General features: G+C 57.9%; 1 protein-coding gene across 1 annotated transcript; it reads left to right on the top strand.

Annotated features, from left to right (window-relative positions):
• The first annotated feature begins 90 nt into the window (after window positions 1-90).
• Window positions 91-14,409, top strand: LOC131568263 (actin filament-associated protein 1-like 2). Its single transcript, XM_058820249.1, has 17 exons — window positions 91-598; window positions 3,107-3,232; window positions 3,988-4,062; window positions 4,156-4,211; window positions 4,662-4,761; window positions 4,832-5,052; window positions 5,914-6,093; window positions 7,203-7,286; window positions 8,071-8,155; window positions 8,953-9,170; window positions 9,783-9,907; window positions 9,982-10,099; window positions 10,206-10,314; window positions 10,933-11,082; window positions 12,243-12,400; window positions 12,500-12,610; window positions 14,012-14,409. The coding sequence occupies exons 1-17, from the start codon at window positions 583-585 to the stop codon at window positions 14,036-14,038; spliced, it is 1,959 nt and encodes a 652-aa protein (XP_058676232.1). The 5' UTR covers window positions 91-582; the 3' UTR covers window positions 14,039-14,409.
• Window positions 14,410-15,462: the final 1,053 nt, after the last annotated feature.

The raw sequence follows: 15,462 nt of genomic DNA, 5'->3' as shown, positions 1-15,462 counted from the left end.
CCGGGCTGCGCTGGGGGCCCGCAGGGCGTGTGCGAGCCGAGCCGGGCCGGGACAGCGCGGGCCCGGTCCCGGTGCCCATCCCGGTACCGATCCCCATCCCGGTCCTTGTCCCGATCCCGATCCTCATCCTAATCCCGATCCTGGTTTCGGTTCCGGTACCGATCTCGGTCCCGGTCTCGATCCCGATCCCTGTCCTGATCCTGATCCCCATCCCGGTCCCGACCCCGATCCCGTTCCCCGTCTGGATCCCGATCCTGATCCCTGTCCCAATCCCGATCCTGGTTTAGGTTCCGGTATCGATCCCGATATCGATCCCGGTCACTGTCCTGAACCCGAACCCAATCCCGATCCCTGTCCTAATCCCGATCCCGGTCCTGGTCCCAATCCTGATCCCTGTCCCGATCCCAATCCCGGTCCAGATCCCAGTCCTGCTCCCGATCCCCATCCCGGTCCAGATCCCGATCCCTGTCCTAATCCCGGTCCGGATCCCAATCCCGGTCCCGGTCCCCATCCCCGTTCCGGATCCCGATCCCAGTTCGGATCCCGATCCCGGTCCCGGCGCGATGTGACCGCTCCCGCACCATGTCCCGGCAGCGAGGTACGGGGGGGCTCCAAAAGGATGCGAGGCCGGGGGGCACCAACCCAAACCCGGGGGGAAAAGGGGGTTCAGCCCTGGGGGAGGCTGCGGGGCTGCCCGTGGGGGCGAGGAAGGGAAAAGGGGGTTCGGGAAAAGAGGAGGGGGTGAAATGGGGGGGTGGGAGGCGCGGAGGGAAAAGGGGTCACAGCTGGGGGGGAAGGAGGGATCGGGGTGTCCCCCTGACATTGGGGTCTGCCCCCGACATTGAGGTGTCCCCCCGACACTGGGGTGCCGTGGCAGGGTAGGGGGGGCACAGCGCCCCTTTCCAGCGCCCTCCCAGGGGCAGTTTGGGGGCGCAGCAGCCGCGGGGGGAGCGTCCCCACCCTGCAGCCGTGGCCTGGAGCCTCCGCACATGACGAGTCACGCTGTGGCCGCGAGCAGCTCCCGCAGCCTCCTCTGAGTCATCCCGCGCTGGGCCCGAGCCACCCCCGGGTCACCCCCACACGCCCCGATAAAACCCCAAAAAGCTGCCCCGAACCGCGCTGGCATCACCCGGGCGCCGCCGTTCCCATGGCATCCCCGGGGCCGCGAGGGTGAGGATGAGGATGAGGAAGCCACAGTGCCGCTGGAGCTTTGCTAGGAGACGCTCTGTGTGTGTTTGGGGGGCGTTTTCCTCCCGCCCCGCAGATGTTTTCCATCCCGGCCGCTTTCCCTTGGCACTGCGGCGGGCACCGGGCACCGGGCCAGCGCTCAGGGCAGCCCCTGCGCGGGCTGTGGGCACGGATGGGCACGGCTGGGCACGGATCGCTGCCCCAGCGGCCGGGGGGCAGCGCGGGGGGGGGGGGGGGGCGCATGGAGGGCAGAAGGGTGAGAGAGAGGACGGAGATGTCATTGCCGAGGAATTCAGCCTGGGCGGAGGAGAGCACGAAGGGAGGGAGGGAGGGGACGAGCCAGGCGCGCTGGCCAGGGGGGGACAGTCCCCGTGTGCCCCGCAGGTCCCTCCAGCCCGGCCCTGCCCCAGCCCCCGCCGCTTTCCCCGCTGGGAGCGCTTCCCCCCCGCCCCTGCCCCGGTTTCCAGGCAAATCCAGATGTTTGGGCCCCGCTCCGGCGTTGCTCGGCCCGGACTCAGCGCTGCCAGATGTTTCCTCTCCCCCCGGGCTGGGTGTGGGCTCCGCGGCCGGGGATGCGCGGAGGGGACGGGGGGACCCCCGTGCCAGCAGCTCCGGGGTGGGGAGGGGGCTTCACCCACCCTGGGGCAGCGTGGAAGGGGGGCTCCTTCCTCTGCCTCACCCGGGGGAGGAAATTTGGGATTCATACCCCTTACCCAGCGAAATTTGGGATTCATCCCCCTTACCCAGAGAAATTTGGGATTCATCTCTGTTAACCCAGAGAAATTTGGGATTTATCCCCATTAACCTGAAGAAATTTGGAATTCATTCCTGGAGAAATTTGGGATTCATTCCCATTAACCTGAAGAAATTTGGGATTCATCCCTGTTAACTTGGAGAAATTTGGGATTCATCCCTGTGAACCCAGAGAAATTTGGGATTCATCCCTGGAGAAATTTGAGATTCATTCCCGTTAACCTGAAGAAATCTGGGATTCATCCCCGTTAACCCGGAGAAATCTGGGATTCATCCCTGTCCGTGCCCTCAGCATTTCAGCCTTCATCAGCTGCTCCAGCCTGCCAGGGCTCATCTTCCTCCTCCTCCTCCTCTGCACGTGCAGCAGCAACCAGGAACAAACCGGGAACAAACCGGCTCTGTCAGCTCAACAGAGGAGCCTTCATCCCCACAGGGCCCCCTCCTCATCCTCCCCCGGTGCCCCCGTGCCACTCAATGGCCGGATTGTGCCCGGCCGGGGCAGGTGCCACAGAAGGGCAGGGCTGGTGGGACCGGGCACGTACCCGCCACAGCATCGGGGACACCTCATGGCATCAGGGACAACCCCATGGTATCAGGGTCCCTCCATGGCATTGGGGACACCCCAAGGCATCAGGGACACCCCCATAGCATCAGGATCCTCCTATGGCATTGGGGACCCCTCACGGCATTGGGGCCACCCCACGGCATCGGGGACTCTCCATGGCATCAGGGAGTCCTCACGGCATCGGGGACATCCCAAGGCATTGGGGTCCCCCCATGGCAGTGGGGACACCCTCATGGCACTGGGGACCCTTCATGGCATTGGGGACATCTCCATGGCATCATGGTCCCCCCATGGCATCAGGGACACCCTATGGCATCAGGACACCCCCAAGGCATCAGGGTCCTCCTATGGCATCAGGGACCCTTCGCAGCATTGGGGCCACCCCATGGCATTGGGGACATCTCCAAGGCATTGAGGACACCTCCATGACACTGGGGACACCTCATAACATCAGGGACCCTCCATGGCATCGGGGACATCCCCAAGACATCAGGGACCCTCCAGCAGTGCCCAGTGCAGGTGCCAGTGCAGGGCACCCGTGCCCACACGGTGCTCCGGGGTGCAGTGTCACATCTCTGTCGCTGTCCCTGTCCCCTGCAGACCTGGACAAGCTGCTGTCGGACCTGCGCTCCTTCCTGCTCCTCCTGGACCGCGAGAGCCTCAGCGCTGCTGCTCGGGCCAAGAAGAAATCGGTGTGGGAGCTGCTGGGGCGGCTGCAGGGCCCGGGTGAGTGCAGGGCTGGGGGTGCAAGGATTTGTATCTTGTACTAGATTGGTTAGTGAGAATTAGAATATTCAACACAGAAGATTTATTTTATTGGAAGAGGAACCTCGCTTTCTTACCCCTTTTACTCTCTTACCCTCTCATCTTCTCTCCCCCTCTCTTCTCTCGGGCCTGCTCCGAGCTGTGGCTGCAGCTCCAAACAAGGGCCCTGCACCCAGGCCCTTTGCAATAAACCCCAAATTCCACAACCAGAAGAAGATTTATTGTATTGTAACAGGAACCTTGTCCTCTGATCCTCTCTTTTACTCTCTCATTCTCTCTTTACCACGCTCATGCCTTCTCTCTCTTTATCTCTCTCTCCTTCTTTGGGGCCTGCTCTGAGCTGTGCCTGGCAGCTCCAAACAAGGGCCCTGCACCCAGGCCCTTTGCAATAAACCCCAAATTCCACGACCAGAAGTAGATTTATTGTATTGTAATGGGAACCTCTCTCTCATCCTCTTTACCACTCTCTTTACCTCTCTTTCTCTCTTTCTGGCCTGCTCTGAGCTGTGGCTAAGAGCTCCCAGCAGGGCCCTTTGCAATAAACCCCAAATTCCACCACCTGGCTGCAGAGATCTCTCCTCTCTGTCCGTCCCCACCATCCTACCCCTGACACTCCCACAAGGATGGGGTGGAGAGGGTTATTAGGGGTAGGAGTATGAACATGTTTAGTACCAATGACAGGTCCCTGACTCTCCCTCGGCCTTGCCCCCTTGCAGCAGAGGATGCCGAGTACATGATCATGCGCTGCCTCTCGCCCTCCCCAGGGCCTCAGCAGGGCCAGGCCAGCCCGGGTGAGTCCCACCAACCCAATCTCCTCCTCCAGGCGTGTTTTGGGGGGTCCCTGACCCCTCAGCACCCCAGCATGGAGCTGATTTTCCCCGCAGGCTCCGGGAGCGCGGATGCAGCGGGAGGCAGAACCCGGCTGGGCCCTCACGGAGAGGTGAGAGGGGAAATGAGGGGCTGGGGGGGATCAGGGGTGTGGGAGAGGGGGCAGCAGGATCTGGGGGGCTCAGGGGGGTGGCAGAGGGGGCACCGAGGGGCTGGGGGGCTCAGGTGGGCACTGAAGGGTTTGGGGGGCTCAGGGGGGTCAGAGAGGGGGCACCGAGGGGCTGGGGGCGTTCAGGGCATGGGAGAGGAGCACCGAGGGGGCTCAATAGGGTGGGAGAGGGGATACTGAGGGGCTGAGGGGCTGAGGGTGGGCAGCAAGAGCTGGAGGGCTCAGAGGCTGGGAGAGGGGGGCCCATCCCATGCCCGGGATGGCACCGCTGGCCAACCTTACTGGCACCGAGGGTCCAAGCAGACCTGAAGGGTTTTTGGTTCCCACCTGCCCCCGGACCCTGTGAGGTTCCCCGGGGTGGGCAGCACATCTGGAACCCCTTTGTACCCCCAGAACAAGGAGCTGGGTGCTCCCCCAAGACCCCCAAACCCTCCAGCCCTTCCAACCGATGACTCCTACGAGGACACTGAACGCCCCGGGCACGGCAGCACCGGTGAGATCCCCCCGCGCCCCCTCCCCAGCGCCCCCCACCCTCCCAGCCCTGACCCCATCCCCGCTCCCAGGCGGCGGCGACAGCGACAGCAGCCACTACGAGTCGTACGGAGAGGAGGAAGAGGAGGAGGAGGAGGAAGGGGTGAAGGACCGGGCTCATTACCTGCGCTCCAGCACCGAGGCCGAGCCCCCCGGGCGCCCCGAGCCGCAGCTCTGCGGGTTCCTCTGGAGGAAGCGCTGGCTGGGACAGTGGGCAAAGCAGCTCTTCATCGTCAGGGAGCACGTGCTGCTGGTGAGGAGGGTGGAGGAAGGCGTGGAGGGGGGAGATGGAACAGGAAAGCCTTATCAATATGATTGTCTGGCAAAAGATTTTGAGAATATGGAAACTATAAGTGAGATTGAAATGAAAGCAAGCTTTGAGATCCCTCAGTTACTGAACAACTGGAAAACAATGGTGTGGCTGCTGAAGGTGATCCCCTTTTGATGGAACAACACCCTCTGCTTGCAGATAGCTCCAAGGCTCAGAGCAGACCCTACAGCTTGGCAGAAGGGGCACAAAGAGGAGATTTTAGGGTTTAAAATGTAACACAGGATGGTGATGTAGTGATTCTTATAGGCTGTATGGAAATGTTGTAGGATTTGTATCTTGTACTGGATTGGTTCGTGAGAATTAGAATATTCAACACAGAAGAAGATTTACTGTGTTGGAACAGAAACTTCTCCCTGGTACCCCTTTTACTCTCTTACCCTTTTTTACTCTCTCACCCTCTCATCCTCTCTCCCCCTCTCCTCTCTCGGGCTTGCTCTGAGCTGTGGCTGCAGCTCCAAACAAGGGCCCTACACCCAGGCCCTTTGCAATAAACCCCAAATTCCATGACCAGAAGAAGATTTATGGTATTGTAATGAGAACTTTTCTCTCTCATCCTCTTTACCACTCTCTTTACCTCTCTTTCTCTTCTCTCAGGCCTGCTCTGAGCTGTGCCTGGCAGCTCCCAGCAAGGCCCCTTTGCCATAAACCCCAAATTCCACCACCTGGCTTCAGAGATCTCTCATCTCCCTCCATGCCCACCATCCTACCCCCTGACACTCCTACAGCCATGGACGGGTCTCTGTGCCCCCTCCGTGCCCCCCTCACCCCTCTGTGCCCCCTCAGTGTTTCAGGTGCGCCGCTGACCTGCAGCCCGTGCTGGAGCTGGACCTGCGCGGCTGCCGCGTCACCGCCAAGGAGCAGCGGGGCAAGAAGATGCCATACGCCCTGAAGGTGACAGGGACAGCAGGAGAGGTGCTGGTCATCGGCTTCCAGAGCCGGCAGCAGGCCGAGGACTGGAGGAAGGTTTGGAGGTGTTGCAGCCGGGCAGGAGCGGGGTGGGCAGGGGGATGCTGCTGGCTGGGGGCTGTGTATGTCACAGACATCTTTCATAGAAAGTACTTTCCTTCAAATTTTTTCCTCCTGAGAAGCCGAGAGGCCTCAGGAGCAAAATGTAAACAATGGTTGTCTGCTGCTGTGGAATGCAACAGGTGGATCTTTGATTAGCTCATTTTGGATGTTTGTAATTAACGGCCAATTATAGCCCAGCTAGCTTAGACAGAGATCCGAACCACAAGCCTTTGCTATCATTCTTTTCTATCCTAACCTTCTGATGAAACCTTTTCTTCTATTCTTTTAGTATAGTTTTAATGTAATATATATCATAAAATGATAAATCAAGCCTTCTGAAACATGGAGTCAGATCCTCATCTCTTCCCCAGTCAGAAAACCCCTGTGAACACGGTCACACTGTGCACACATCACAAACGGGACAGGACTGCTGGGAACGAGCCTTGAGCTGTTTTATTTTCCAGCATCAGCCTCATTCCATGGTTATAACAATGGGAAGATGCCAGCAGCTCACATCCCAGCCAGCAGACCAAGAACTTAATGTTAAAACTCACTTTATAAGCTTCTTGACCAATCACACAAAGCAAAAGCACATTGACAGCAGTTCTATCCAACCACTATAAGCACAGGTACCTTTGGTTAAAACAATGCTTGCTTATTTCGAATATAATGCTTACTTGTAAGCCTTAAAACACAACACACAGAGCTCCATTATTAAGCTTCAAACTTCCTAATATCTCACTAGATAAACTTTTCTGTAGCTTAGGGAGTTATTCTAGGCAAGCGTTAATACACAGACCATTGTTCTATTTGTCCTTGCTTTTCTACAGTTTAAATAATTTTTCTGCTGACCAATCTCATGTCTGCTGCTTAGCTCTTATCACAGTTCTGCTGCCTCTGAAGCCTGCCTTTTGCAACTTTTCCAAAACCCTCTGATTTTGTGGATTCCCACAGGGGAAATGGGGGTGTGGCCCCGCTCTGGTGCTCCCGGGGTGTGTCCCCATTCCTTCCTCGGGGTTGTGAGGAGCGTTTTTAGCTGCAGCACTGCCCATTTCACCCGGCAGGTGATCGAGGAGGTGAGCAGCGATGCCCCGAGCGGGCTGGCAGCCCTCAGTGTCCCTGCGTCACCTTCCTCGAGGCTCAGCAGGGTGAGTTTGTCCCCCAGGAAACCCAGGAACGGCTCAGGAATGCACCCCAACCCCATATGTGGGCTCCTTTTGGGGAGGGGGTCAGGGATACACCCCAACCCCATATCTGAGCTCCTTTTGGGGAGGGGGTCAGGGATACACCCCAACCCCATATCTGAGCTCCTTTTGGGGAGGGGGTCAGGGATACACCCCAACCCCATATCTGGGCTCCTTTTGGGGAGGGGGTCAGGGATACACCCCAACCCCATATCTGGGCTCCTTTTGGGGAGGGGGTCAGGGATACACCCCAACCCCTTATCCCGTGCTCCTTTTGGGGAGGGGGTCAGGAATACACCCCAACCCCTTATCCCGTGCCCCTTTTGGGGAGGGGATCAAGAATCCACCCCAACCTCTTATCCTTGGCTCCCTTTGGGGAGGGGGTCAGGGTCAGAAATACACTCCAACCCCAAATCTCGCCCTCCTTTTGGGGAGGGGGTCAGGAATACACCCCAACCCCTCATCCTGTGCCCCCTATGGGGAGGGGTTCAGGAATGCACGCCAATCCCTTATCCTTGGCTCCTTTTGGGGTCGGGGTCAGGGTCAGGAATGCACCCCAGCCCCAAATCTCGCCCTCCTTTTGGGGAGGGGGTCAGGAATGCACCCCAACCCCTCATCCTGTGCTCCTTTTGGGGAGGGGGTCAGGAATGCACCCCAACCCCAAATCTCGTGCTCCTTTTGGGGAGGGGGTCGGGGTGCAGGGGGCTCAGACCCCACCGAGCTGGGTTCTCACCCTGCCGCACCCCAGCTCGGCAGGGAGGAAGAGGAGGATGAGAATCGCTGCCGGCAGAGCCCGGCCCGCAGCCCGCGGCACGGAGAGGACGCCAGAGGAGGTGGGGGCTGCAAAAGGGCCGGGGGTCGGGGGGGCTGCAAAGGGCCGGGATTTGGGGGGGCTGCGAGGGGTTAGCAATTCATCGATTGTCTAGGGATGGTAATAGGAGAGCTGGGAATGTTATTGAGATGCGGATTAGAGGGATCCCTAGGAAGGATGGGCTTGAAAATTGGTCAAAGAAGCTTCAGTTCATGGCCAGGTTCAGGGGGTAGAGCTTGAAGCCATGGGTGGTTTGCTGGAGGGGGAATTTATTGATACAAATGACTAAAGTTTGGGTTGGATAATTAAAGAGAAAGTGAGTCATGAAGCGAGCATGATAAAAAATCAGGGGCTGGGGTTTAGTTGAGGCAAATCATTAAGGAGGGGGGAACCCTCTTTATTTAGCTTAAAAGCCTAATGCTGGTTCATAGCTTCTTAATGGTTGGGATGATATTAGAGAGGATCAGCTTTCGAAATTGGCTGGGGTTCAGGGGGTGCCGGGCCGGGGTTCGGGGGGACTACGAGGGGCCGGGGGTCGGGGGGTGCCCGAATGTCCCCAGGGGGCTGCAAAGGGCCGGGGTTTGGGGGGTGCTGCCCCCGGTGGAGGGTGCGAGGGGCCGGGGTTTGGGGGTGCCTCTCCCGGTGGGGCCTGCAAAGAGCTGGGATTTGGGGGTCCCGCTGACCAGGGTTACAAGGGGCCAGGGTTTGGGGGGGCTGCGAGGGTCCGGGATTTGGGGGTTCCGCTGACCAGGGTTATGAGGGGCCGGGGTTTGGGGGTGCCCGAATGCCCCCCGTGCCCGCTGACCGGGGTGCCCGCAGGGTTCCTGGCCGTGCGGCTGCGGGGCCGCTGGCAGCGCCTGTGGTGCGCGGTCCGGCACGGAGCCCTGCGCATGTTCCCGGAGCCCGGCGGTGCCCAGCGCCCCGTGTGCGCCCTGCGCCTGGACGGCTGCGAGGTGACCCCCGGGGCGGCCGCCGGGTCCCCCCAGAACCTCCGGATCCGAATCGCCCAGCGCGGCCGGGAGCTCGCCCTGCTGCAGGTGAGGGACACCAGGGTACCCCGTGTCACTGCCGGGGGGCACCTGCACCCTGTCTAGGGGGGCACCCCTGAGCCCAGACCCTGCCCTGGGGCACCCATGAGCCCGGACCCTGCCCTGGGGCACCCATGAGCCCGGACCCTGCCCTGGAGGTGTCCTCTGCGCCCAGACCCTGCCCTGGCAGACGCCCCCTGAGCCTGAACCGTGTCTAGGGGGGCATCCCTGAGCCAAGACCCTGCCCTGGGGCACCCATGAGCCCGGACCGTGCCCAAGGAGCACCCCCTGAGCCAAGACCCTGCCCTGGAGGTGTCCTCTGCGCCCAGACCCTGCCCTGGTAGACGCCCCCTGAGCCTGAACCCTGTCTAGGGGGGCACCCATGAAGCCGGACCCTGCTCCAGGGGCACCCTTAGCCCAGACCCTGCCCTGGGGGTGCCCCCTGAGGCCGGACCCTGCCCCAGGGGCACCCCTGAGCCCAGACTCTGCCCCAAGGGGCACCCCCTGAACCCAGACCCTGTCCCGAGGGCACTCCCTGAGCCCAGACCCTGCCTCGTGGGTGCCCTTGAACCCAGACCTTGCCTCGTGGGCACCCCCTGAGCCCAGATCCTGCCCCACCAGGCCCGTTCAGATGAGGAAAGGGAAGCGTGGCTGAAGACCCTGCAGGCCAGGGGAGCAGTGGAGCCAAAGAAGGGCGGTGGGCCCCCCCCGAGACCCCCCAGGCCGAGCACCCGCCCCGCTGCCGGGTAAGGACCTGGGGACCCCCCGGCCCTCCCGCTCCGGGCGGGGTTTGGGGGTAACGCGACCCCTCTGCCCTCAGGGGGCTGCTGCTGCGCCGGGTGCCCACCCCCAACGCCTACATGGACGATCCCTCCGGGCAGGGACCAGCTGAGACCCCCAAACAGCTCTACTCCAACGCGGAGCGGCTGCAGCAGCTGGTAACACTTGCTGGGGGTCTGTGCCCCGTATTTATGCCCCTCAGCCTGGGGGGATCCACTCCCACTCCCACCACCCCCTTGCCCACGGGCTTCTCCTCTTCGGCAGCAGCAGAGCCTGGACCGGGCAGCGCAGGGGCAGCGCCCGAGAGCCGCGTCTGCCGTGCCCAGCTGTGCCAGCAGCAACACCCCGGGCGGTGCCCGGCCCGGGCAGGCAGGTGAGAGGGGCTGGGGTGTGCCCACCTTCCCCAGCTCCACGGGCTGGGATGGGAGATGGGATTTTTGTGTCCTTGCCCTGTTCTTCCTCTTCCCTTCCTCCTGATCATCTTTTCTCTTGCCTTTCTCCCCAGTGTTCCTCCTTTGCTCTGTCTCCCGAGCATCCTTCCCCTTCCCTTCCCTTCCCTTCCCTTCCCTTCCCTTCCCTTCCCTTCCCTTCCCTTCCCTTCCCTTCCCTTCCCTTCCCTTCCCTTCCCTTCCCTTCCCTTCCCTTCCCTTCCCTTCCCTTCCCTTCCCTTCCCTTCCCTTCCCTTCCCTTCCCTTCCCTTCCCTTCCCTTCCCTTCCCTTCCCTTCCCTTCCCTTCCCTTCCCTTCCCTTCCCTTCCCTTCCCTTCCCTTCCCTTCCCTTCCCTTCCCCCTGATCAGCCTTTCTCTCCCCTTCCTCCTCACCCTCCTTCCTCCTCTCTTCCTTTTGATCATCCTTTCTCTTCATCTGGACCCTCCCTCCTCTTTCCTTCCTCCTCACTCTCCCTCCTCTTCCCTTCCTCCTGATCCTCCCTTCTCTCCCCTTCCCTCCCCACCATCTCCCTGCCCTCCCTCCTGACCGTGCCTCCTCTTCCCTCCCTCCCCAGCTCTCCATGCCAGGCCTGCCAGTGCCCAGCTGCCCCAGGACAGCCCCAGCATGCAGAGCCGGGATCTGTGCCTGTCCCAGCACACCCTGACCCTGCCCCAGAGGAAGGGGACACGGGAAGGGCTCGATGTCCTCATCGGTAGGAGCACACAGGGGCTCTGGGGGTCTCTTCCTACCAGGTTTTATGAGCTCTCAGAGAAATATTTCACACCTAAAGTAGCATAAAATCAGCAGGATGGCTTCTGTAGTAGTGTTAGAAACAGTAAAGTTTTAATAGAAGGCAAAATAACAAAGCTCTTTACAGAGAAAACCTGAGCTGAGGGCAAAAAGCTTTTGCTCCTAGTAAAACACCCTACAAAACCCATCAGTTCTCTTCCTTTTCTAGTAAATTGCTTAAGCAAGGCTTTTTAGCTTTTGTCCAATTGGCTATCCTTCAGTTTGAAGTAAAGTCTCCAAAGTCCTATAAGTGTCTTTTTTCCCAATTAAAGAGAGAAACTTCTGAGCTTTTTTCCTTTTTTAAAAAGACAAAAAATAATTTCATCACTCCATTGTGGCATTCACATTCTCTGAAAAAATTCCTTCGCCCAGGATTTTTCTCCTGGGAAGCTGAGAAGCCTCAAAGAAAAGGAAAACAATTCTGATCTCGTTTGCTTCTCTTGTGTTTTGCTTGTCTGGAATGTGTTTGGAGATTGTTTACCCACAGGTGATTGTTTCATTGGATTTGATGTGAGTTGTTTTGACTCTTTTGGCCAATCAGGGCCAAGCTGTGTCAGGACTCTGGAAAGAGTCACAAGTTTTCATTATTATCTTTTTAGCATTGTGTAAGCATCCTTTATGTATTCTTTGGCATAGTTTTCTTTATTTTTATATTATATAGAATATAATACTGTATTATATTATTTAATATAACACAGTATTATAAAGTAATGAGAACATGGAGTCAGATGCATCATTCCACCTTTGCTGGGGCATTCCCCAGCAAATACAAAATTCTGTCAACAGAGAGCACATTCCTGCACTCTGGGACTGGGCACTGCCCACTCCTGGTAAGGCACTGCCCACTCCTGGCTGGGCACTGCCACTCTGTGATCGGGCACTGCCCACTCTGTGATCGGGCACTGCCCATTCTGTGGCCAGGCAATGCCCACTCTGTGGCCACTCTGGGTTGGGCACTGCCCACGCTGGGTTGGGCACTGCCCACTCTGTGGCCACTCCTGGCTGGGCACTGCCCATTCCTGGCCTTGGAAGCGGGCAGAGCTGTGGTGCCCGGCCCTGGCAGTGCTCCCGCTGTCCTTGCAGGGCACAGAGCCTTTCCCAAGCTGGAGCAGCAGGTGCAGGGGCAGCTGGAGCGGGGCATGCAGGGCAGGCTGAGAGCCGGCTCCGAGATGAACCTGCTGAGCCTCGGGAGGTCCCTCAAGGGTCACATCGCTGCCACCGCCAGCTCGGCTGGCTCCGAGGTGGGAACACCGAGATTTGAATTAAAGGATCCCCTGAATTACAGAGATAGCGAGGTCTGGAGGGCACCTCTGACCCTTTTTGTGCTGTTTTTCCCTCAGGGATTGTTCCTCAGGCCGCTGCTGAAGCGCACCACGTCAGCCAAGAGCGCCCTGAGGCCGCCGCCATCCCCGGTCGTGGCGGGGAAGGGAAATGTGATGAGGAAGACAAAGGTAAATTCTGGATCAGGTGTCTCGGTTTGAAAGCCAGGTGTCTGCTGAGGAAGGCAGGAGCCTCCCCTGAAACGGAAAATGTAAAACCCCATCTGTGACTGTGTTCACAGGGGTCTGAGGAGGAAGGAAGAGACGAGGATCTGACTCCATGTTTCAGAAGGCTTGATTTATTATTTTATGATATATATTATATTAAAACTGTACTAAAAGAATACAAGAAAGGATTTCATCAGAAGGCTAGCTAAGAATAGAAAAAGAAGGAATGATAACAAAATCTTGTGGCTTGGACAGAGAGTCCAAGCCAGCTGAGCGTTGATTTGCCAATAATCAAAAACAACGAACATGGGCCAATCGCAGATGCACCTGTTGCATCCCACAGCAGCAGATAACCATTGTTTACATTTTGTTCCTGAGGCCTCTCGGCTTCTCAGGAGGAAAAATCCTAAGGAAAGGATTTTTCATAAAAGATGCCTGTGACACCCCCCTCCCTCTGAATTGCTATAAATTTTAAATTAAGGGTCTCTCTCAGGCAAAAATATGGGAGCAGGAATAGCAGTTTATTAGGGAAGAAAATAAAAGGATAAAATAAACAATGCAGTGAACTAAACCAACACTGCCAGAGTCAGAACCCAACCTGACGCCCTGTGGGTCAGGGTGTTGGCAGCAGTCCCATTGGAATTGTGGCTCAGCCTTCCTGCAGTGTCAGGGCTGGTTCTGCTGGAGCAGGGATCCTAGACAAGGGTGGAGTCTTCCTCTGAAGATCCAGGGGCAGAGGCAGCTGCTGTTCCTCTGGGAAATCCAGTGGAGAAAATCCGTGCTGTTATTCCTAGAAACTCGAGATTGTATCTGGGTAGGAATGCTTGGCTGGTGTTCCAGAATCTCCAGATTATATCCAGGCAGGAATGCCTGGCTGGTGTTCCAGAATCTCCAGATTATATCCAGGCAGGAATGCTTAGCTGGTGTTCCAGAATCCCCAGATTATATCCAGGCAGGAATGCTTGGCTGGTGTTCCAGAATCCCCAGATTATATCCAGGCAGGAATGCTTGGCTGGTGTTCCAGAATCTCCAGATTATATCCAGGCAGGAATGCTTGGCTGGTGTTCCAGAATCCCCAGATTATATCCAGGCAGGAATGCTTGGCTCCTCCCCCTGGGCTCACATCTCCCAATGGGATGCTGTAGCTCTTATCAGCCATGCAGGGACGTTCAATGGCCTCTTATCAGCAGATAAGGGAGGAGTGGGTGTGGAAGAGATAAGGATAACTGCCCACTGAACAGAAGCCAGCTGCCATGCAGAAGGCAAATAGGACACAGTTTGTTCGGCAATCCAGGACAGAAGGGTTTAGGGGATCCTACAGAATAGCGAAATGAGGGATTGACCCCCCCAATTTAATTTATCTAGGAATGGGAGATGAAATCTGCGATGTGAGCACCACAGAGTCTCCCAGAGAACATCGGGCCGCGCGTGGATCGTGCAGGACCAGCCTGGGATCAGCCTGGAATTCGAATTTTACCCGCCAGTATCAACGCTACCACTACGCACATCTATTTTTATATCCAGATATATCGATGCACACATATCAGCTCCCCACCTGGGGCTCTCCTGCCTCTCCCTGCTGCATCCCCACCTCCTTTTTGGGGTGCACAACTTCAGAAGCTGCTGGCTCTGTCCACACCCCGAATTTCCAGGGATGGGTGTGGATAAACCCCGGGGGACCCAGATTTATTTGGGAGGGATCCGATTCCATTCCCTGGAGCCAGTGGGACCCGGGCTGGGCCCTGGGTGCTTTTCCAACAGCTGTGCTTGTCAGGGCTTGGTTTGAATTGGAGAAATGGTATATTATTTTTTTTTTTAGAGAATTAAAAAATAAATGTTGTAAAACTTGAGGTTTATGGGAAAGGGTGAGCTGGGAAGAGGGGCTGTCCTTGTCCTTATCCTGGTGAGTGTGGGTTCCATCCTGGTGAAGGAGTTTGTGGGGTCAGTCCTGATTCCAGGGAAGGAATCTGTGGGGTCAATCCCCATCCCACGGAAGAAGTTTGTGGGGTTCATCCTCATCCTGGTGAAGGGGTCTGTAGGATCACTCCAGATCCCAGCAAAGGAGTTTGTGGGGTGCATTCTCATCCTATGAAGGGGTTTGTGGGGTCCATCCCTATCCCAGTGAAGAAGTTTGTGGGGTCAATCCCAACCCCAGGAAAGGAGTTTATGGGGGGCATCCTGATCCCAGTGAAGTGGTTTGTGGGATCAGTCCTGATCCCAGGGAAGGAATTTGTGGGCTCAATCCCCATCCTGTTAAACGGGTTTATGGGCTCCACCCCAGTGAAGGGGTTTGTGGAGTCCATCCCCATCTTGATAGAGGGGTTTGTGGACTGCATCCCCATCCCAGCGAAGGAGTTTGTGAGGTCAATCCCAACCCCAGGGAAGGAGTTTGTGGGGGGTATCCAGATCCTGGTGCAAGGAGTTTGTGGGGTCCATCCCCACCCTGGTAAAGGGGTTTGTGGGGTCAGCTCCGACCCCAGTGAAGGAGTTTGTGGGGTCAGTCCCAGTCCCGAGGAAGGAGTTTGTGGGGGTATCCTGATCCTTGTGAAAGGGTTTGTGGGATCAATCCCAATCCCAGTGAAGAGGTTTGTGGCGGGTATCCTGATCCTGGTGAAGGGATTTGCGGGATCCATGCGGGGTGGCTTGATGCCTTACCCCAGTGTGAGTGGGCTTTGTTCCCACCCCGGTGCCCCGGGTCCATCCCCACCCAGACCCGCCCGCGGAGCAGTTTTAGGGCAGCGCCACCTTCCCAGCCCCTCCGTCCCCCGCCCTTCCCGCTCCCAGCCCGGCCCATCCCGCCGGGAGCGGCAGCGGAG

The sequence above is a fragment of the Ammospiza caudacuta genome, chromosome 26 (assembly GCF_027887145.1).
Source record: "Ammospiza caudacuta isolate bAmmCau1 chromosome 26, bAmmCau1.pri, whole genome shotgun sequence".
Taxonomy (NCBI): Eukaryota; Metazoa; Chordata; class Aves; order Passeriformes; family Passerellidae; genus Ammospiza; species Ammospiza caudacuta.
Note: the sequence above shows the minus strand (reverse complement) of the source record. Positions and strands in the feature narration are given on the sequence as shown.

Excerpts from the sequence above, each read along its gene's own strand:
- LOC131568263 (XM_058820249.1), top strand. Across the intron at positions 5,053-5,913 it reads TCAGGGAGCACGTGCTGCTG|TGTTTCAGGTGCGCCGCTGA; the intron begins GTGAGGAGGGTG and ends GTGCCCCCTCAG. Across the intron at positions 10,100-10,205 it reads CGGAGCGGCTGCAGCAGCTG|CAGCAGAGCCTGGACCGGGC; the intron begins GTAACACTTGCT and ends CCTCTTCGGCAG.